General features: G+C 34.5%; 1 protein-coding gene and 1 non-coding gene across 2 annotated transcripts in view; one reads left to right on the forward strand and one right to left on the reverse strand.

Annotated features, from left to right (window-relative positions):
* The window catches only part of NAA25 (N-alpha-acetyltransferase 25, NatB auxiliary subunit), a 75,736-nt gene that overhangs the window by 36,692 nt on the left and 15,856 nt on the right, over positions 1-23,188 (reverse strand). Inside the window, exons 4-11 of the mRNA XM_037816633.1 lie at positions 18,461-18,579; positions 13,528-13,602; positions 12,292-12,399; positions 11,854-11,932; positions 10,420-10,531; positions 9,759-9,848; positions 8,590-8,759; positions 2,665-2,777 (exon numbers count right to left, since the gene is read on the reverse strand). Coding sequence (XP_037672561.1) covers positions 2,665-2,777; positions 8,590-8,759; positions 9,759-9,848; positions 10,420-10,531; positions 11,854-11,932; positions 12,292-12,399; positions 13,528-13,602; positions 18,461-18,579 — 866 coding nt within the window. The remainder of the gene's footprint in view (positions 1-2,664; positions 2,778-8,589; positions 8,760-9,758; positions 9,849-10,419; positions 10,532-11,853; positions 11,933-12,291; positions 12,400-13,527; positions 13,603-18,460; positions 18,580-23,188) is intronic.
* On the forward strand, positions 22,325-22,430 carry LOC119519669. The gene has a single exon (XR_005214071.1). It is a non-coding gene; the product is annotated as a U6 spliceosomal RNA (small nuclear RNA).

Consider the following 23,188-nt stretch of genomic DNA (forward strand, 5'->3'; position numbering starts at 1 on the left):
GAAATGGATCTCAGGGATATGATAGATAAAATAAAACTTCCAAATTTAAGACTTACTGGTGTCCCAGAAGGGGAAGAGAAGGGTAAAGGTCTAGAGAGAGTATTCAAAGAAATTGTTGAGGAAAACTTCCCAAACCTTCTACACAATATAAATACACAAAGCATAAATGCCCAGCGAACCCCAAATAGAATAAATCCAAATAAACCCACTCCAAGACATATTCTGATCAGACTGTCAAATAGTGCAGAGAATGAACAAGTTCTGAAAGCAGCAAGAGAAAAGCAATTCACCACATACAAAGGAAACAACACAAGACTAAGTAGTGACTACTCAGCAGCCACCATGGAGGTGAGAAGGCAGAATTCTCAGAGAGAAAAATTTCCAACCAAGAATACTTTATCCAGCAAAACTCTCCTTCAAATTTGAGGGAGAGCTTAAATTTTTCACAAACAAATGCTGAGAGATTTTGCTAATGAAAGACCTGCCCTACTTCAGATACTAAAGGGAGCCCTACCGACAGAGAAACAAAGAAAGGAGAGAGAGATACAGAGAAATTTAACAGACATGTATAGAACATTACATCCCAGGTCACCAGGACACACATTCTTCTCTAGTGATCACGGATCTTTCTCCAGAATGGAGTGTATGCTGGGACATAAAACAAGCCTCAATAAATTTTAAAATCTCTGACCACAATGGAATACAAACAGAAGTCAATAACCATCAGAGACTTGGAGAATTCACAAACACCTGGAGGGTAAAAATGAGGGGGAGATGAAAACATTCCTGGATAACCAAAAGCTGAGGGACTTCATCACCAGTAGATCAGTCCTATAAGAAATGCCAAAGGGAGTTGAGCAGGCTGAAAGGAAGGGACACTAAACAATTAACTGAAATTACATGAAGAAATAAAGATTTCCAGTAACGATCACATGGTAAATATAAATATCAATACTATTGCATTTTTGATTTGTAACTCCACTATTTACTTCCTATAGGATCTAAAATACATAAACTGTAATGATAAATCAGTGGTTTTGGACTCAATGTAAAATATGTAATTTTTGACAAGAACTCAGTTTGTGTGTCCTATTGAAGTTAAGTTGGTATCAAAGAAAAACAAGATTGTTATAGATTTAAGGTGTTAAATTTAAGCCCCATGGTAAACAGAGAATATGACCATAGAGATGAAAAGTAGAGTATGGGTTACGAGAAGTGGGGAAATTGTGAGTTAAGAAATGAGTGTAGGGTTTCTGTTTGGGGTGAACGGAAATTTCCAGTAATGGATGGTGGGAAGGTGATGGCATTGCAACATCCTAAATGAGATTAATCCCACTAATGGAATGCTAGGGAGGGGTTGGAATGGGAAGATTTAGGCTGTATATATGTTTCCATAATTGAAAAAAAAAAAAAAAGTCTAAATAGATGACAATTAAATGCCAAGGATGATTCTGGATGGGATCTGAGGATGGAGGAGAGGAGGCTCAAAGGGACACAGATGGGATATAAGAAAAAAGAAAAGGAAATATAGAATGTAAGCTCTGTATTAATGTTGAATTTCTTGAACTTCTTAGCTGCGCTTAATGGGATTGCATAAAAGAATGTTCTTGTTCATGGCAAATGTATATGTGAATTATACTGTTTGATCAAGGATGTGTGCAGCTTGCTCTCATATGTTCAGAAGACAGAGCAATAGACAATGGATGATAGATAGGGAGGCAGGGAGGGAGGGAAAGAAAGAAATGGTGGTGTGACTGGATGTTAAAGTTGGTGGATCGGGATATCAGGGGAGCGGGGTCAGGGCTGGAGTTCTGTGTATGGGGTTTATATTGTTTTTGCAACTGTTCCTGTAAGTTTGAATTTATTTCAAAGTAAAAAAAAAATAGATTGGGGTGATGAATGCACAACTATATGATGGTACTGTGACCAGCTGATTAGACACCATGGATGATTGTATGGTATGTGAATATATCTCAATAAAACAATTTAATTTTTAAAAAAGGTTACATATTATATGATTCCATTTATATAGCATTCTTGAAATAACAAAACTCTAGATAGAAAAAATACTAGTGACTGCCTAGCACTAGGAGGGAGGTGGTGGGGAAGTGGTTGTGCTTATCGCTCTAGAAAGGTAGGTAACACAGGGAACTCTGTGATGGAAATATTCTGTATCTTGACTGTGGTGGTGGTCACACAAATATGTATGCACTACACACACACACACACACACAGGCAGATGAGTGCACGCAAAACTGATGAAATCTGAATAGGTTATTGGATTGCACTGATGTCAATTTCCTGATTGTGAATTTGTACTATAGCTATACAGGATATATTAACACTAGGCAAAATGAGTTAAGAGTTCAAAGGATCTCTCTGTATTATTTCTTACAAATGCAATGTAAAATGAGATACAAATATCTCAAAATAAAAAGTTAAAAGGAAAAAAGGAGAGTCCAAATATGTGCCTGGATTTATTCTCATTGTGGCTTAACAAGCAATTATGCCTTCAATCTGTTAGCACCAAGAGTACTTGGCTTGACAGAGCACTTATCTTGATATCTCAAGTTCACCACTCCCACATATTTTAGAAAGGAAAACCAAATACTTAACCTATTTTCAGTAAATACAGGCATTCAACAGATTCTAAACTGTGCTTACCTTTGTACACTGTGTTGCAGGCAAGAGGTCAACAAACACCTTGAGGTCTGTAAAACAACAAGGTTTATCCCCAAACTTTTTAAAATACTGGAACATTAATTCTTCTGGATCACCTAAGAGAAGAAGGAAAAAATCAATAAATAATTCATAAACAAAGAAATTTCAATTTATGTGAGATGTCTGATATGAAAATATTTATTTAAATTAAATTAAAAATTTGCTTAAATGAGAATGCCTGAGAATGAGCACTAGGGGTGGAACATGGCTAGTCCACTTAAAAATAAATACTTTACAAGGAGGTGAATCTCACAAATTCAGTTTACCTGTTATTACACTTAAAAAATATGAGGCTTTCATCTAGGTGAAGTTTAAATAGTTAAAAAAAAAAAAACAGTACTGGACTTAAGTTTATGTGTAAACATTAAGCAAAAATGCTTCTCTCCACAACAGTTCCTGGACTATTTACCAAGTATTAAATGGTAACTAAATAAAATGTAATATTTGTTAACAGGCATGCCATTAGAAGAGAAAATAAATGAGAAGAGCCATAGGCCAATAATTAACTCCAACAACAAGGTCACTCCCTATGGAGTGATACCTGGATAGGTATAATGCTACCAGTTCATTTTATTTTTCTCCAAATTAAAAAAATAATAATAAATGTAAGAAAATGCTCTCAAATTGTAGCTAGATGTAAGAAGCAGGGATTTTTAATCCTGGGTCTCGGTAAGATTTTAGGTTTCAGTTACTGTTTATGTTTTTCTGGGAAGAGAGGTCCAAGGCTTTTAATCAGATTCTCATGGGACTCTCTGATCCAAAAGAGACTAAAAATAACTTACCAGTCAGGTAAAAAAAATTTTGTATCAAATAGACAAATTCACAAATTTGTAAGCTGTGGGATGTTAGATGGGAAGAGAAAGATAGGGAATGGCACAGCAAATAATAAAGCAAATCCAACCACTTTTATTTCCAGCACTGGAAAGAAAACAATTCATTGAAATTCATTTTAACAATATTTTGCCAAAGGCATGACTGACCCAATCCATGTCTTCATATGGCTTTGGTATGAGACCTGAGAAAATCTGAACAAACATGGGGTGCTCTAAAGGTTCAGTATAAGGTAGAGCAATTGTAAGAAGACCCTTATCAAGCAGCCAATCTACAAAAAAAACCTAAGCAAGAGGGAGAAACTGACTTTCAGAGTTAGCACATTAAAAATAACTGCATGCCCAGACATCAGCAAAAAATTACAAGCCATACTAAGAAACATATTCAAAGGAACAAATTAAAACTTCAGAGGAGAGACAGATTTTGGAACAACGAATCAAAGACAGTCAATCAAATCATATTTTGATGGAAAATATGGAGAGAAATAATCTAAATATGGTTATAGAGCTAAAGAATATTTAGAAGACAATGTGTGATTAAAAAGAATTAAAAAGTTTAAAAAGAAATGTAAGAGAAATTATGGGTATGAAAGACAAAATAACAGAGATTAAAAATACACTAGAGGCATCCAACAGCAAATTTGAACAGACACAACAAAGAATCAGCAAACATACAGAACAGATAGAGAAAAGAATGGAAAAAAATGAGCAGTGTCTAAGGGATTGAGTGACGGCAAGAAGTGTATGAACACATGCATCATGGGAATCCCAGAAGGAGAAAAGGGGCAGAAAGAATGTTTGAGGAAATAATGGCCAAAAACTTCCCAAGTCTTATGAAAGACGTAAATATACGTGTCCAAGAAGCACAACATATTCCAAACAGAATAAATTGTAATAGACCTACTCCAAGACACATACAGACCAGAATGTCAAATGCCAAAGATAAGGAGAGAGTTCTGAAAGAAGCAAGGGAAAATTATCCTCAATAAGACTAAGTGCTGATTTCTCCTCAGAAACCATGAAGGTGAGAAGGCAGTCGTATGATATATTGAAGAGACTGAAAGAGAAAAACTACCAGCCCCAAATTCTTCATCCAGCAAAATGGTCCTTCAAAAATGAGGGAGACTTGCAGGATATGACTTCCAAGGATGAATCTGGACCCCACATTGTGGGAATGAGAACATCTTCTTGAACAAAGGGGGGATGCGAAATGAAACAAAATAAAGTTTCAGTGGCTGAGAGATTTCAAATGGAGTTGAGAGGTCACTCTGGTGGGCATTCTTCCATACCATATAGATAACCCTTTTTAGGTTTTAATGTATTGGAATAGCTAGAAGTAAATATCTGAAACTATCAAACTGCAACTCAGTAGCCTTGACTCTTGAAGATGATTATATAACAATGTAGCTTAAAAGGGGTGACAGTGTGATTGTGAAAACCTTGTGGATCACACTCCCTTTATCCAGTATATGGATGGACGAGTAGAAAAATGGGGACAAAAACTAAATGAAAAATAGGGTGGGATGATTTGGGTGTTCTTTTTCATTTTTATTTTTTATTCTTATTCTGATTCTTTCTGGTATAAGGAAAATGTTGAAAAATAGATTGGGGTGATGAATGCACACCTATATGATGGTACTGTGAACAGCTGATTGTACACCACAGATGACTGTATGGTATGTGAATACATCTCAATTACACTGAATTTAAAAAAAAATTTAAAAATAAAAAAAAATGAGGGAGACTCACTAATATGAACTAATTATAATAAGCAAACTCATAGAATTACAATCTAGATTATAGGCTACAAGGAGATAGAATAGAGGTAGTGTGGGGAGCTGATGCTTACATTGTGCAGAATTTCTGATTAGACTGATTGTAAATATTTGCAAATGGATAGTGGTGATGGTAGCACATTATTGTGAGTGTAATTAACAGCACTGAATTATGTGTGTGAATGTGGTTGAAAGGGGAAATTTTGGGTCATATATGTTACTAGAAGGAAGGCTAGAGAATAAAACATGGGACTGTGTAAGGCAGTGAACCCTGTTGTGGATAATGACTGTGGTTAATAGCACGAATATAAGAAAGTGCTTACATGAACTAGAACAAATGTATGTCATAATTACAAGGTGTTAATAATAGGGTGGTATATGGAAAAAATACAACTAATGCAAACTATGAAATACAGTTAACAGTAATATTGTAATATTCTTTCGTCAACTGTAACAAAGATACTATACCAATGCTAAGTATCAATAATAGAGGGGTATAAGGGGCATCAGCTTTTTCTTTCTGGAGCAGTGAGAATGTTCTCAAATTGATTGTGGGGATGAAAGCACAACTCTGTGATTATCCTGAGCACCACTGATTGTACACTTTGGATGGACTGCAGCCGTGTGAATAAAGCTGTTATAAAAAAAAAATGAGGGAGAGTTTAAAACATTCACAGATAAACAGAAACTGAGAGTCTGTCACCAAAAGTCCTGCCCTACAAGAACTGCTAAGGAAAACTGCTAAGGAATTGAAAGGAAAAGACAGGAGTGGCTTGGAGCAGTGTGAAGAAGTGAAGATCTTCAGTAAAGGTAAATAAATGGGTAAATGCAAAACCCAACAGTAATGTATCTCAATATACAACTCTACTTTTTAATTCTTATAAGAGTTAGAATATATTTGAATAAGAAATAGTCATATTTCCTGATAATGGAGACACAAAATATAAAGAGGTAATATGAGACAAAAACAATATAAAAAGGGAAACAGGGATATGGGAGCAGAGAACGTGTCTGCTACTGAAATTAAGTTGGTTTCTTTTCAAATCAGTAGGTCATACACTTAGGCTGTGTAATATAAACCCCAAAGTAACCACAAAGAAATCATTTGTTAAATATACAGAAACAGAAATGACAAAGGGATCAATCAGACACAGCACAAAAGATCAACTACAAAGAAAAGGAAGCTGCAATAAAGGAAAACAGACAAAAAAGATATGACAAAAAAAACAAAGGCTACTTGTTGGCCACATAATGGTAAGTACTGCCTGTACAGTAACAACACTGAATGTTAATGGATTAAACTCCCCAACCAAAAGATACAGACTGGCAGAATGGATAAAAAAAGTCCAATCCAACAATACATTGTTTAAAAAAGACTCACCTTAAACCTAAAAACACAAATAGGTTGAAAGTGAAAGAATGAAGAAAGATAATCCATGCAAACAGTAACAAAAAAGAGAACTGGGGTAGCTATACTAATATCGGCGGAAACAGACTTTAAGTCAGAAGTTTTTGAAAGAGACAAAGAAGGACACTATACATTAATAAAAGGGGCAATCCAACAAGAAGAAATATCATAAATATTTATGCACCTAACTATGGTGCCCATACATACATGAGGCAAACACCGGTAAAACTAAAGGGACAAATGGACACCTCTACAATAATAGATGGAGAATTCAATACAACACTTTCATCAATAGACAGAACATGTAGACAGAAGACCAATAAGGAAACAAAGGACTTGAATAACATGATAAATGAACTACATATACAGAACATTGCACCCCAAAACAGCAGGATATAAATTCTTCTCTAGCGCACATGCATCGGTCACCAGAATCAAAGACATGTTGGGTCACAAAACAAGTCTCAATAAATTTTAAAAGTCTGAAATTATACAACGCATCTTCTCTGACCACAATGGAATTAAGCTGAAAATCGATAACAGGCAGAGAATTTGAAAATCCACAAATAAAGGGAAGTTAAATAGTCAATGGCTCACAGAAGAAATCACAAGGGAAATCAGTAAATAGCTTGAGATGAATTAAAATGAGAGCGCAACATATTAAAACTTACAGGATGCAGCAATGGCAGCACTCAGAGGGAAACTGACAACCCTGACTGATTATATTAAAAAAAAAGAACTAAAATCAAAGAACTAACTGCACACTTGGGGAAACAAGAAAAAGAACAGCAAACGAACTCCAAAGCAGGCAAAAGGGAAAGAAAGAAAGAGTAGAGCAGAAATAAATGAAACAGAGACTAAAAAAAAAAAATAAAGAGCATTAACAAAACCAAACCTTGGTTCTACAATTATTTAAGAATGAATGCAAAGAACACTGATTAAATGATTAAAGTGGACAGAGAAGTTTTAGGACAGGTTTAAGGTAGAAGAGGTTCTCATTAACCCAAGACAATTGGTCCCCCCCAAAAAAACCCTTAAAGTTAATCAACTTTCAATGGAGAACAATTTTTTATAGTGAGTAGTGGAGGAAAAAGAAAAAAGGGGTGGAGGTGGTTCTTTGGGGCTTTATCTTAAAAAAGTGAAACCTAAAACTAAAAAAGTTTATTGTCTTAAATTTAACAAAATTTAGGGTATAATTAAAACATAGGCTAATTCTTAACTTTGAATAAGCAAGAAATTACTGTGCTTTTTTATTTTTGCTGTCACTTTTTCAACAAAATTGTGAGCTAGCACAGTATGAAATCCTTCGCTTATTGTGCAATAAGATCATAAACAACGATTTTACAAAAATATCTAATGGTTTCATCAATTTTTCTAAGCCTCTCTTAATGCTTTACTATTCAAATTATTCTTTACTTCCATCTAGCCATTATGCTTGCAATCTCCTCTTCAACTTTTAACCGATGTAACTCCACTAAAAGTTCTTTCATCAATGCTTTATGAGTGCTTGCAGAAGATTTTCAAGAAACTTTTAGCCACTTCACGAAATCCAGAATCTTTTACAAAAATGGGTACTTTACTTTGAAATTGTTTTTGACTATATCGTTGGGTTAGCAAGAGAATGCCCGAGAAAGACTGATGAAACAGGGAGAGATGCTAACATTAAGCCAAGCTGAACATGTGACTGAGGACTAATTTTTTAAGTGACCCATTCATTAATATTCTCAGGTCATGAGGATTTTGCTTTCCTAACACAACTTTTTTACTGTAGACCTCAGAAAATGAATACTATACATGGGTACTGAGAGCACCTGTATCTTCTCCCAAGTCCTCAAATATCAAAAGGGTTTCTTACCCAGTTTGTACTCATAATTACAACCCTGACGTCGTAATCGCCTAATCAGCTCCAGTTTAGCTAGATGTGGTCCTCGGAGATGCCGTGAACTTTTAGATTCTTCTGATATCCGATCTTCTATAAACCTCACAGCTTCTTCTGCAGAGTAATGCACTTCTCCTTCTAAAGAGCTGGATATAGACATGTGAAAAACGTATTTTGTGCCTCCATTAAGTCCTTCTCAAAGCTTACAGTTAAACCAAATATAATATCAGAAACAAAGTAGAAGATAAGGAAAAACACTTTGATAATCATAAAGGAATATACATGGGAATAAAGGAGAATTATGGGAAAATTCTGAAAAATAATATGGCATAACATTATTTCCAATTTTGACACTTGATTACTGCAATAACTAACAACCTCTACCTTTCATTAAAAATGGATCATTCTGTTTACATAAAATATTGCCCAATGAAAAATAAGTAAATTCTATTTTATTTCTTGTAGAGAAAAAGGCTGAAAAGTTATGTCCTAGTTAATATTATGAAGCAAGCATCAGCTCATAATTGATATCTTCAATCTTATTTCTGTATTTACTTTTATAAAAGATGCCATCTATGTGTATTGCAATACTGTATATCATAGCAAAAAAAAAAAAAAAGGATAGAAAGAAGCAACCCAAGTGTCAACACTAGGGGAGAACTGAAATGATTTATGGTACATCTCTAAGACAGTGTAGGTCTCAAGCCACTAAAAAGAATAGAATATATGTACCATACATGGAAAAACAAACAAGATATATTTTAAGGAGGAAAAATCAAGTTGCAAACCATTATGTCTAGTATGATTCCATTTTTATGTTAATAATAATAATTATTATATGGTGATATATGGACAGTAATAAATCTGGAGGAATAAACACCAAACTGCCATCCAGAGTTACTTCAGGGATGGCACAAACACAGGGGACTAATACCTTTTATACCACACATTCCTGTATAATTTTGGATTTTTACAATGAGCACATGCTTATTTTATAATCGAAAAAAGAAAACAGAAAAAAACCTCTTACTTTGAAAGGGATACATTTTGAGACAGAAGAAGAGAATTCAGTTAGTCTCACAATAAAATTCTTTGGCTACACATAGTAAAAGTGCCTTTGTAATTCAGGAAAGAAGACAACTTACTGTTCACCTTCAGCAGGAGGGGTCCAGGCTTCTTCAATCAATTGAAAGACAGAATCAAAATAAGTCAGATAGAACTGCCAGTCATCTGAGCTAAAAAGAGATTGAATGATGCACACAGGATTAAATATGAGTTGTGGCAAATCCGCCTTAGATATTCAACTTATTTTCTAAGTTATGTTTTAGTTCTCATTAGGAGAGCACATGTTCTCCATCTATCCTCTGGGTGTCTCTGGATCCATGTACAGGCAACACTCCAGAGGCATTTTCAAAGTAAAAACTTTCAACAGACTACTCATTCCTTCAATAAAATGACCATGTCTAGAGAATTAATATCCTTAACAAAAAACTCCCCAGATTATCACTTCTTAAATAGGGGTGAGTGTGTTGTAGGAAGGACATCTCTATCTTTCAAGGCAATATTGAATTTAATGAATAAATGATTTTCAGTTTTTATTCTGAAGACCTAATTAATATTCATCACCCAGGTGGCATGAATACCATTATACTTCTTAACTGAAAGAAGGCTCATTGAAAACTAAACAACATCAAGGACACAACCATTAAACGAGTATCTCCAAAGACACAGACAGACAAAAATTCAATAATGAGATCTTAAAGCCGCCACTCGAGTTTCATAGTACAAAAAGAAGCATCCACTCACTTTTTCAGCAAAAGACGCCGGGAAAGGGCATTGCACTCTGGCCACCTGCTCAGCTTCTTGTACATAGCCATGCATTTATTTTCCCGACTCTGAATTTCACTTGTCAACTTCTCTATAATTAAAAGATGGCGAAATGTTAGCAGGAAGACAAAAAAGAACAGAGATGACTCAAATTCCTTTCAACAACTGGGAAGAGAAAAACTAGGACTACACATCTGACAAAATTAGATTTTCTCTGTCCTTTTAGAACAGCTTAGCAGATAAGGAATATGGCAATTACATTACGAATTTTCTGAAGAGAACTTGAATTGAACTATCCATGGAAACAATCCAGCTGAGTAAAAGCAGAAAGGCAGATTTGTACCCATCTGGAAGAAGGCTGAAGTTAGAAAGTAAATCATATTTTAAAAAAATCTACAATTTATACACAGACGTTAACTGTTAATTGGTACTGCACAGTTTTATTTTATGACTGTACATAGTCTAGTACAGGATATAACACACACCTATATGAAACAAAGTCTTTTTAATGAAGGTAATTAATGAAAAATCTGATTAAATAACATAAAAAATTGGTAAGTATGCAAAGGAACAAGCCCCTTTACACACTGACTGTAAATACAGCTGGTGGAAATACACATTGGTACCTTTTGGAAAGCAATTTGGTTTACAGCAAAATGTTCCTTGTAAATAGCCTGGTTAAATAAATCATCTACATTTATACTATTTAGTATTGGGCAGTCATTAAAGAGAGTGAGGCACTGAGATAAGTCTAATATTATTCTTGAAGACATTCTGTTAAGTTAAAAAAACAAGGAATGAGTATAACAGTAAGCAGAACAGGAAAACAACGAATGTTTGTATCTAGAGAGGGCATGCCTGACTAGAGACATTAATATTCCTTAAAGAATATTTTTAACTAAAAAAAAAACACTGTGCTAGATGGTGGTGATGGGAGCACTTAATTATGACTGTAATTATTACCACTGACTTGTACATTTAAAAACGGTAAAAATGGGATATTTTGTGTTATATATGTCTTACCACAATAAAAACCTAAAAAAAGCACTGTGCTAAGCAAATAAGATTACTCTATGGGCCATACATCCAGGTACTGTAAATTCCTGTTTACGGTTATTAAAAAAAAAAGGGAGGGGGGGGTCTTTGAAAGGTATATAAAAAACCTTGGGAGAGCAAGGGGTTGAGAATCCGAGATATAATCTTTCACACTCCTAGAATTTTCTGAATCCATGAATTATTTTCATTTAAAAAAATTTTTTTAAATAAATTTACAACATACAGAAAAGTCTAGAAGGACATAAATGATCACAAGTGACTTTTCTTTTCTTTATATCTTTACGTTTCTATAGGAGGAATAAATTTTCCACAGTAAGCATTTTTTAAAATAACCTTGAGAAAACTTAAAAAAATTACCTCCTAATTTCCCTCTGATGACATCCAAGGCTTGCTGGTACTTTCCCAAACGTTCCAGGATCATATAATAAAGTTCAACCTTACAGAAAAAACAAAAAAAAAGTATAACCATTGAAACTTTCCATAATAAAAAGGTAGTCATTTGTTAAGTTTTTTAAAAGGCAGATAATAGGGGAAAAAACACTGCCAAAGAGATGAAATTGACAGTAAGAATCAAACAACATTATCTCCCTTACGTATATAATCTCAGTTTATAGAACTTGCTAGAAATAGTTCAATGTTCATTATACCTAGGCTGGGGTTTCCAAAGCTTCACATTTACACAAAAAAACAAGAATTAGGACCCAGCTAGCTAAAGTAACAATTCATAATATTGTAATATAATATTGTAACAACATCAAAATAATACAAATTAAAAATAGAGCTTAAATTACTTACTTCTGCCTCAGCTTCTATCTTGTCCTCTTTCACCATTTTTTCTACCATTCTCTCAGCAAGGGGCAGAAACATTGTTTTTGAGAGGTTTTCATCCTGTGCTGATATAGACTTGAAGAGGAAAAATTAACATTTCCTTCTAATTCTCCCCCTGCTTATACTATTTACATTTACCAGCCAGACCATAACTGTGACTCCAGCACATAATTATCAATATACTGTGTCAAATGTCAGACCTAATCTGAATTTGCCAAGGAGATAAATCAGTGAATGTGTTGGCTTTTTAAGGTTTCTCTACTAAAGAGTCAAAATCCAATGCATTCCTGAAATACTGAGCTTCCACAATTTGACCAAACTTTTAAATAAATTATTTATACATTTTTTTCAGAAAAAATGTAAAGGAGGGTATGCCTATACTGCTTTTTATATAGAGGGGGTATCATCTGAGTTTTCTTTTTGAGATAATCACATATTAAAGGAAAGGAAATGCCAATTCTATTTATACAGCTTACTATTAGATTGGTAATTAAAATTAGTGCATGATATTCATAATTTTAATACTGCCAGGTATTCTGCTCAGAGCTCTAAATATATCATTTAACCTTGTAAGTAACCCTTTAAGGTAGGTCTTATACATATTTTATAGATAAGGAAACTAAAGTTAAAAGATTCTCAAACAACTCTCCAAGACACGTGGTAAAGTCAGCATGTGATCCCAGGTTTGTGTGACCCAGGGCTTCTGATCTTAACCTCTATGTTACAACTTCTTCCTTCCCTTCCTGTCCTACACAGCATCTCATTTTGGTCCTCTTAGGAGCTCTGGGAGATGAGCACCTCCATTCTGCAACAGAGCAAACTGAGACTCAGAAAGGAAAAGCAATAAAACAAGGCCACCCAGTTCAATGACCTAGTCACTGACCAACGAAATTGTCTTAAAGACAAACCCAAATCAAATCTCAAATATTGCAAGGATTGTACTTGATCAAATAATCCAGCAATGGATTTAAGATCCAAGGAAAATACAGTCCATGCAGCACACAAATAAAACTGCTACACCAACTCTTAAGGAATAGCCAAAATTCCTAATTCAAAAAGTCAATTGACAATATGTAGAGCCCCTGTTTGACACATGCTGCGGTACATTACCCATGGTGTCCTGAAAACAATTTAAGGACAATTATTTTAATTATATACAAAAAAAAAAATGAATCTCAATTCTCAGAATAATACCATACTCACCTGCATAATTAAGCTCATCACAGACCAAAAGTAGTAAGGGTTTTTTGGGACAATCTTATATAGAGCCATGCCAGCCTGAAAGAGAGAGCCATAAACACTTAATTTAGAAAACATTGTACAGAGGGCAATTAAATGATCCAGATACATGGTAAGACGTTTCCCAGGAAAAGAGCAACATATTTACATATTCCAGTTAGTGTAAGATGCTTGGTGACTTGGTGGAGACTGCAATAGACATAATCACAAAGGTAAATCTTTACAAGTTCATGAGTGGAATTTCAACTTTTGAACCACATTTTCCTAAGATTAAAATCCAATATTTCAAGAATACTATGCAACTCAATATATTTCTAGTAAACTATCAAGCAAACACATAAATGTGGCTTGAGTATAAATCAATAAACTTTACTGAAAATAACATACTGACTAGTTATAGTACAACAAATACACAAAGAAATCCAGACAGTATATTTGAGATTACTATGACATAACTCAAAAAATAATTCTTAGGTTAGGAAAATAATCAGGTTCTTTCAAGATACCATTAGAATTGAACTTTTGTGTTGTGAAATGTATTATATGCAAATACTTAGAAAGAGGAACAAGGCAAGAAGGAGTAAAGTACACCTATATGTACATAAATAAAAATCTGTCTATAATTAGCCCACAAGGAATCAAGGCTAATTATAGCCATTATTTGGTTTTTTGTAACTTTTTATTGTATTAAAAAATTTTGTATTAAAAATTTCCCATTTTAACCAGTTCAAGTGTTAAATTTTTAAATCTTTTGCGTACCATCAATCCACTTCAAAAATTATACGGAGCCCTTTAAGTAGAAGGAAATGTCTATTCCCGCCAAAAACAGAGACTGAGTCCCTGTCACAAAGGCACTTAAAAGTAAGTGGGCTGGTGACATGGGATGCGGATTCTGGGTATGAGCCTAACCCTGGCATCGAGGGGTTGAGAATGCCTTTTTGACCAAAAGGAAGAAAAGAAAGGCAACAAAATAAGGCTTCAGTGGCCAAGAGAATTCAAATAGAGTCAAGAGGCTGTCCTGGAGGTTACTCCTATGCAAGCTTCAGCTAGATATGCCAAATGACCACAGTGTGATAAGCCCAAGTCAACAGTAAACCCTAAAAAATACCCAGATCCCCTACCTGAGACTTTTATAAAGTTTCACTCACTAAGTTTATTCTTCAGAAACAAATAACTCCAGATAACTCCTATGGCAGCTAAGTCCCAAAACCCAGAGACATTATTCACCATTGCCAAAAGATGGAAGCAACCCAACCGTCCATCACCTGATGAATGGATAAACAAAATGTGGTATCATACATACAATGGAGTATTATTCAGCATTAAAAAGGAATGAAGTTCTGGCTCATGTGACAACACGGATGAATCTTGAGGACACTATGCTGAGTGAAATAAGCCAGACAAAAAAGGACAAATATTGCGTGATTTCACTGAAATGAAGTAATTAGAATGAGCCAATTCATAGAACAAGAATCTAGAATACAGGTTACGAGAAGCTGGGCTGAGGACAGGGAATGGGGAGTTAATGCTTAATTTGTACAGAATTTCTATTTTGGTGAACTGTGAAAGTTTTGGAAATGGATGGTCGTGATGGTAGCACAACACTGTGAGTGTAATTAACAGCACTGAATTATATATGTGAATGTGGTTAAAAGGGGAAATTTTAAGTCATATATATGTTGCTAGAATACAAATTAAAAGATAAAATATGGGACTGTACAACACAGTGAACCCTACTGTAAACGATGAACTACAGTTAATAGTACAATTTAAAAAATGCTCTTTCATGAACTATAACAAATGTACCACACTAATGCAAGGTGTTAATAATAGAGTGGTATACTGGGGGGAAAATACACCCTAATGTAAACCATGGACTATAGTTAATACAATTACAATAGTCTTTCATCAATTGGAACAAAGGTACCACACTAATGCAAAGTGTTAATAATAGGAGGGCAGGATATTTAGGAACACTGTATTTTTTACATGATTTTTCTGTAAACTTTTAACTTCTCTAATTTAAAACTCTATAGGGAGAAGGGGAGTGACGTGTATAAATCTATGCTCTTTTAGAAAGAGTATTTTAGCAGCACTGTGAAAAGACAGAATAGGAAGAAAGAAGAGGTAAAGAGGTAAGAAGCTAAACCAAGATGAAGTAGATCAGATGAAAGAGACCTGAAAGACACGGTAGAGATGGAATCAAGATAATCTGGAGGCAAAATGGACAAACAGGAAGAAGAATCTAAGATGGCCTAAGGTCACTGCTTCTAAAGTGTACATGTACTCTAGAGGTATGGAATGAAAAGGGTTAGAAAATCAATTTTACTTGATAATTTGGGGAAAGAATACACTTTAATACTGACATCTACAGATACAAAGAAATAGAATATAAAATAAATATGAACTTTTAATATAAACAATATAAAAATGTCATGCCCATACCCCACCATCTTGCCAACTCTGCTCTTCTGCTGATACTGAAAATTACTGATGAAGGACAAGTTTGAAAAGTGTGATCCAAAGGTTATAAGCTGGGTAACTCAGAAAATGGAATGCCATTTACAGAAAAGGTAATCTAACTGCCATATGAATGACTGGTAACTAATCATCTGCAGTGGTTTTATATATTACCTGCCAGGGATGACATCTGGGACAGCAGCTCTTCAGTTTTCTGATTCCCTGGCTTCCCTCCCTCCTACCTACACCAATCTATGCATCTGCTATTTATTGAGCAGATGCTATTCCAGGTAGTGGGGAGCCAGCGGTTAAACAAACTAACAAAAACTCCCACCCTCATGAAACACAACACTAAATATATGGAACACCTATTATCCCAGACTCACCTACAACTTTAAAAATGAACATTTTACACAGCTAAGGAATGTAACCAACTTAAGCAACAACAAAGTAAAATGAGACATTCCACCTAAAACATTTAATCTCAGAGTCACTCCATTCTTTCAATATGTTATTACAATGGAATCATACAAAATCAAATAATGGCTAAAACATTTTAAGGAACTGTAACTGTTAAACCCCATCAAAGCAATGTCTCCAAAAGCAAGATGCAAAATTATACATCTGTCTGGCAACATACCAAACTCAACTATACAAAAATTACAGTTTTATTTTGTGGGATCATAAAAATAATACATGCTTGTATTTTTAAAAAAATAGAAAATGAATTTAGATGAAAGAAAATTATCCATCGCCCCATACCCTGATAAATTTTGGTATATCCTTATAGATATATCCTTCTTATTGGGGAGGGGTGGATGTTGGGGGAGTGAGAGGAAAAGGCCATTTTACAACCTGCTTTTCTCAATTAACATTACATACTGGGAACATCTTTCTATGTTAACAAATAAAGACAGTGTTAATTAGGGGGTTGCATTTCATTCTAAATGCCTTTAATCAAATGCTTATGAATAAACATTTAATATATCTTGCTTAAAACATATTCCTAAAGTTTGGGTAATGGATGGTGGTAATGGTAGCACAAAATTGTGAATGTATTTAACGCCACTGAACTGTATACTTGAAAGTGGTTAAAATGATCAATTTTAGGTTATATATACGTTATCAGAATAAAATTAAAAAAACAAAAATTGTACAAGAGTGGACCCTAATGTAAACTATGAACTACAGTTAATAATATAATAATCTTGTTTTCATCATTTGTAACAAACAGACCACACTACCGCAAAATGTTAATAGGGAAACTGTGTGTGCGTTTGGTGTAGGGGGTGAGGACAGTAATATAGGAACTACTTTCTACATGATTTGTAACCTACATCAGCTCTAATAAAATATTCCATCGCCCCAAAACGATATTAAGAAACAAAAATGATATTAAGAATTTTTATGTATATATGTTAGTGTTGGCAATTTTCTAATAAAACACCCACTTTATAGTAAAAGAAAAATGATAATTTCTGAGCACTTTTGTGACAATATATTAGATTGGCAAATAAAGCAATGACAAAAATGTAAGAGAATTACATATGGTTAAAAAAATTCTTGCCTAAGAATTTTCTCTTGAAAACTTGTCTAAGTGAACAGAAAAGTTGTTTAAGGAGAAAGGATTTATATTAATATAGTATCTACTACCCTACCTGATTCATCTATTGTTATATTTTGATATTGCAAGTAAAGATTAAAGAACCCAATTAAGCAAGCTTTGCTTTCAAAAAGACATTATACCCAAGAACAAAGCATTTCTAAAGAAAAAGTCTACCTTGACATTGTAACCCCTCATGGGCCTAAGTTTAAGGGTTTCATTTTTCTGGGATGCCAGCTCTACCCATGCACTAGCCCAAACGTGTGTTCAAATGAGGCGCCTCCACATAAGCATGTAACAGGAAGTAGCTGGCAAATAAGCTGCTCAGGCAAAAAAAAAAAAAGAAAGAAAAAAAAAAAAAAAAAAAAAAAAACAAGCATCCCAGGCAATGTGGATTTTTTCCCCTTTGAGGACTTAAATATTTCAGCAGACAACAAACAATTAAATTTACAAATTAGATGTGAACTTTAAAGTTTACTCTTTATATAGTCTGTTCATTTTTTACTCTGGGATTTCTGCCCATTTTCTGAACATTGTGTCATATTGGTGTGACGATATAGAACAGATTTACCAGAATCAAGCAAAACATACTATCAACTTTTTCCCTAATAAAACATTTTTAAGGAATCTGAATAAGTGTTCATCTTCAAACACACAAGGAAAATAACTGGTTAATTTCCATACACAAACACATAAATTCAGTTCTGTGTACATACACACACACACACACACACACACACACACACACACAAACCACTGCAGTTAAATCACAGTAAGGAGACTTTCACCTCCAATAGCAAATACCAAGCCTAGGAAGTGTGGGGATCAAATTACCTGTTGCATTTTCTTGTATTCGCCCACTCTGGCATAGGCCATGAAGAGGTGAGAGTGATACTCCTCACTATTGGGAACTTTCTTCACAGCTGCCTCATAAAGTTTTGTAACTAACTCCGCTAAGACAAAGAGAAATAAGATTTAAATTATACTTCAATCATTAAAGAAAATTCTAACAGCACTTAATTTCTTTCCTATTTGGCAAAAATAGGTTTCGCCTGTCATCAAGGAAGAAGAAAGTATTTGTTTTGTCTCTTTTGATCATTACTCTTCTCTTGCTGAGGTGTTGTTCTGAGGAAGCATGGAAAAGGTCAAGGCTCCACATAACATTTATAATACACAAGACCCTCAAACATCTGGTCTCTCTGCCTCTTTCCTACTTCTTTCCCCCACCACTTTATACTACAACCACATCAAAGTATATATAGCCCCAATGATTCCCTGTGCTTTTTCATACCTCCATGCCTTAATACCATTCCCACTGGCTGGATTTGCCTTTCCTCTCTTTTCTACACAGTGAACATCACCCAAGACCCAGTTCAAATGTAATCTCTGCAAGACCTTCCCTGAACACCATCTCTGCTCCTTCGTCCCAATTTGTCACTGCCTCCCTCTGTCATCTTTGAGTCTTTTAAATAACTATTAAAACACTTACTAATACGTTATTTCAAAATAGCATTCAATTATATAGTAGACTATCAATATATTCCTTTTTATAGATTACGAGTAACATGAGGGCAGAAACAGCATCTTTCATCTTTGACTGATACAATACCTTTCAGAGAAACATCCAGTCAATATTTATGGAATAGATAAATGTGTTTTAAAAACACTGGGGGAGAATCCATATTCCTAAATCAACATAATCCCTAATTAATAACACCTGAACTCTTAACTTTTATCTTCTATAAGAACAGAAACCAAAATTGAACTGTAAGATAACATTTTCTTCCCACTTACAATGGCAAAAATTTTGAAGCATAAGAATACCAAATGTTGACAAGGATGTGGAACAACTGGAAATGCTGGTGGGAGAGTAAATTTGGAAAACAAATTGGCATTATCTTTCTTTATCTTTTAAAACTGAACATACATATATCCCATGATCCTGTTGCTACACACTCAAATCAAGAGTGATAAGTAAATACAAGAAGAGAACTCAACCAAGACTTAGACATATATAGAAAACTTCACTCAACAGCAGCCAAATATACATTCTTCTCTACTATACATGGATCATTCTCCAGGATAGACCATCTATTGGGTCACAAAACGAGTCACTATAAATACAAAATACTGATCATACAATTGTATCTTCTCTGACTACAATGGAATGCAGCTAGAAATCAATAATAGAGGGAGAAATGGAAAATGCACAAATATGTGGAAATTAAACAATGCATACTTAAACAACCATTGGTCAAAGAAGAAATCACAAGGGAAATTAGGAAATATCTTGAGGTAAACTAAAAAATATACATACCAAAACTTATGGGATGCAGCAAAAGCAATGCTAGAGGTTTGATGTGCTGAGCCCTTGAGCATGGGACTTGCCCTTATGAAGCTCATTACCACAAAGGAGAGTCTAAACTTGTATGTAATGGTGCCTAAGAGTCTCCCCCTGAGTACCTCTTTGTTGCTCAGATGTGGCCCTCTCTCTAACTGAGCCATCTCGACAGGTGAACTCGCTGCCCTCCCCCCTACGTGGGACCCGACTCCCAGGGCTGTAAATCTCCCTGGCAACGCAGAGTATGACTCCCGGGGATGAATGTGGACCCGGCATCGTGGGACTGAGAGTATCTTCTTGACCAAAAGGGGGATGCAAAATGAGACGAAATAGTTTCAGTGGCTGAGAGATTCCAAATGGAGTCGAGAGGTCACTGTGGTGGACATTCTTACGCACTATATAGATAACACCTCTTAGGCTTTAATGTATTGGAATAGTTAGAAGTAAATACCTGAAACTACCAAACTCCAACCCAGCAGTCTGGACTCCTGAAAACAATTATATAATAATGTAGATTACAAGGGGTGACAGTGTGATTGTGAAGACCTTGTGGATCACACCCCCTTTATCTAGTGTATGGATGAGTGGAGGAATGGGGATAAAAACTAAAGGACAAATGGGGTGGGATGGGGGGATGATTTGGGTGTTCTTTTTTCACTTTTATTTTTTATTCTTGTTCTGGTTCTTTCTGATGTAAGGAAAATGTTCAGAGATAGATCTGGTGATGAACGCATAACTATGTTATCATACTGTGGACAGTGGATTGTACATCATGGATGATTGTATGGTGTGTGAATGTATTTCAATAAAACGGAATTTAAAAAAAAAAAAAAAAAAAAAGCAATGCTAGAGAGAAATTTACACCTCTAAGTGCTTGCATTACAAAAGAAAAAAGGTCTCAAATCAGAGACCTAATCTCACACCTGGAAGAACTAAAAACTACAAGCCATATAAACCCAGAGAGAAAACGGAAGGAAAAAAAGATTAGAAGAAAAATAAATGAAATAAACAACTGAGAGAATCAATGAAACCAAAGGTTAGTTCTCTGAAAAGAACAATAAAATCAAACCTTTAGCCATACTGACAAAAGAAAAGAAGAGGACACAAATAACCAAAATCAGAAATGAAAAGGGATCACTACCAACCCCACAAAAATAAGAGGATATGATGAATAATTGTACATCAACATTTAGATAACCTAGTTGAAATGAACAAACTATCTACACTACCTCAAGAAAAAATAGAAGACGTCAACAGACCACCAACAAGTAAAGAGACAGATTCAGTAAGCAAAAACCTCCCAACAAACAAAAGTCTAGTGCCAGATGGCTTCATTGGTAAATTTCACCAAATATTCCAAGAAGAATTAACACCATCCTGCTCAAACTCTTCCAAAAAAGTGAAGAGGAGAGAATACTACCTAACTAATTCTATGAGGTCAACATCATACTAATAGTAAGATATCTCAAGAAGAGAAAATTACAGACCAATATCCCTTATGAATACAGATGCTAACACCCTGTAGGCATTTGACAAAATCCAGCACTTCCTCTTGATAAAAACACTTAGAAAACTAGGAGTAAAAGGAAACTTCCTCAACATGATAGAGGGCATATGTGAAAAACCTACAGCTAATATTATACTCAAAGGGAAAGATTGAAGGCTTTCCGTCTAAGATCTCAAGCAACACAAGGGTGCCCACTGTTAGCACTGTTACTCAACATTATTCTACAAGTTCTAGCCAGAGCAATTAGGCAAGAAAAACAAATAAAAGGCATCCAAATTGGAAAGGGAGAAGTAGAACTTACCCGGTTTGGACACATGATCCTATATTTAGAAAATCCTGAAAAATCAGCAACACAGCTACTAGGGCTAATAAATGAATTCAGGAAAGTGTTGGGGCACAAGAAAACATTCAAAATCAGTAGTGTTTCTATACACTAGTAATGAACAATCTAAGGAGGAAATCAAGAAAAAAACTCCATTTACTAAAATGAATCAAATATCTAGGAATAAATTTTACCATGGACAAAAAGGACTCATACATGGAAAACTATAAAGCATTGCTAAAAGAAATCAAAGAAGATCTAAATAAATGGAAGGACATTCTGTATTCATGGACTGAAAAACGAAATATTGTTAAGATGTCAATTCTACCCAAAGTAATTTATACCCAAAGCACAAGCAACAAAAAATAAAATAAAAAAGATTTCATCAAAACAAAAAACTTCTTACATCAAGAACTTCATCATGAAAGCAAAAAGACAATCTACAGAATAGGAAAAAAAAAAATACTGGAAACCACATATATTTTAAGGGCTTAATATACAGAATATATAGAAAAATCATACAACTCAGTGCTCGCTTTGGAAGTACATACACTAAAACTGGAAAGATACAGAGACAATTAGTAGGTCCCTGTGCAAGGATAACATGCAAATTCATGAAACTTCCCATATTTGTTTTAATGCGGCCAAAAGGGGAAATTTTAGGTTCTACATGATACTACAATTAAAAAAAAAAAAAAAAAAAATCATGCACAACATAGACAGTAAACCCTAAGTTAAACCATGGACTATGTTAATAGCACAATTGCAAAAATATGCTTTCATCAACTGTAACAAATGTTCCACACCAATACAAAGTGTTAACAACAGGGAATCCTGTATTTTATGCATGATTGTTCTGTAGCCCATAAACTTCTCTAATAAAAAATAATGATGATGATAACCAAGAAATCCCACAACTCAACAAGAAAAAAGACTAACAACTCAATTAAAAAATGGGCAGAGAACTTGAATAGACACCTCTCCAAAGTGTTGTGTCAAATGGTCAAAAAACACAACAAAAGATGCTCAACATCATTAGCCATTAGGGAAATGCAAATCAAAACCACAATGAATAATGATTAAATTGTACAGTTTCTATTTGGGTTAATGAAAAAGTTTTAGTAATGCACAGCGGTGATGGTAGCACAATATTGTGAGCACAATTAACAGCACTGAAGTACATATGTGAATGTGGTTCAAAGGGAAAAATTGTAAGTTGCATATATGTTACTAGAATAAAAATTAAAAGATAAAACATAGGAGTATAGAACACAATGAACCCTATTGTAAACGATGGACTATATTTAATATTACAATTAGAAAATGTTTTCTCATGACTTGTTATTTTTAAAAAAACCCACAATGAGATACCAATTCACACCCAACAGAATG

This window comes from Choloepus didactylus, chromosome 23 (assembly GCF_015220235.1).
Source record: "Choloepus didactylus isolate mChoDid1 chromosome 23, mChoDid1.pri, whole genome shotgun sequence".
NCBI lineage: Eukaryota > Metazoa > Chordata > Mammalia > Pilosa > Megalonychidae > Choloepus > Choloepus didactylus.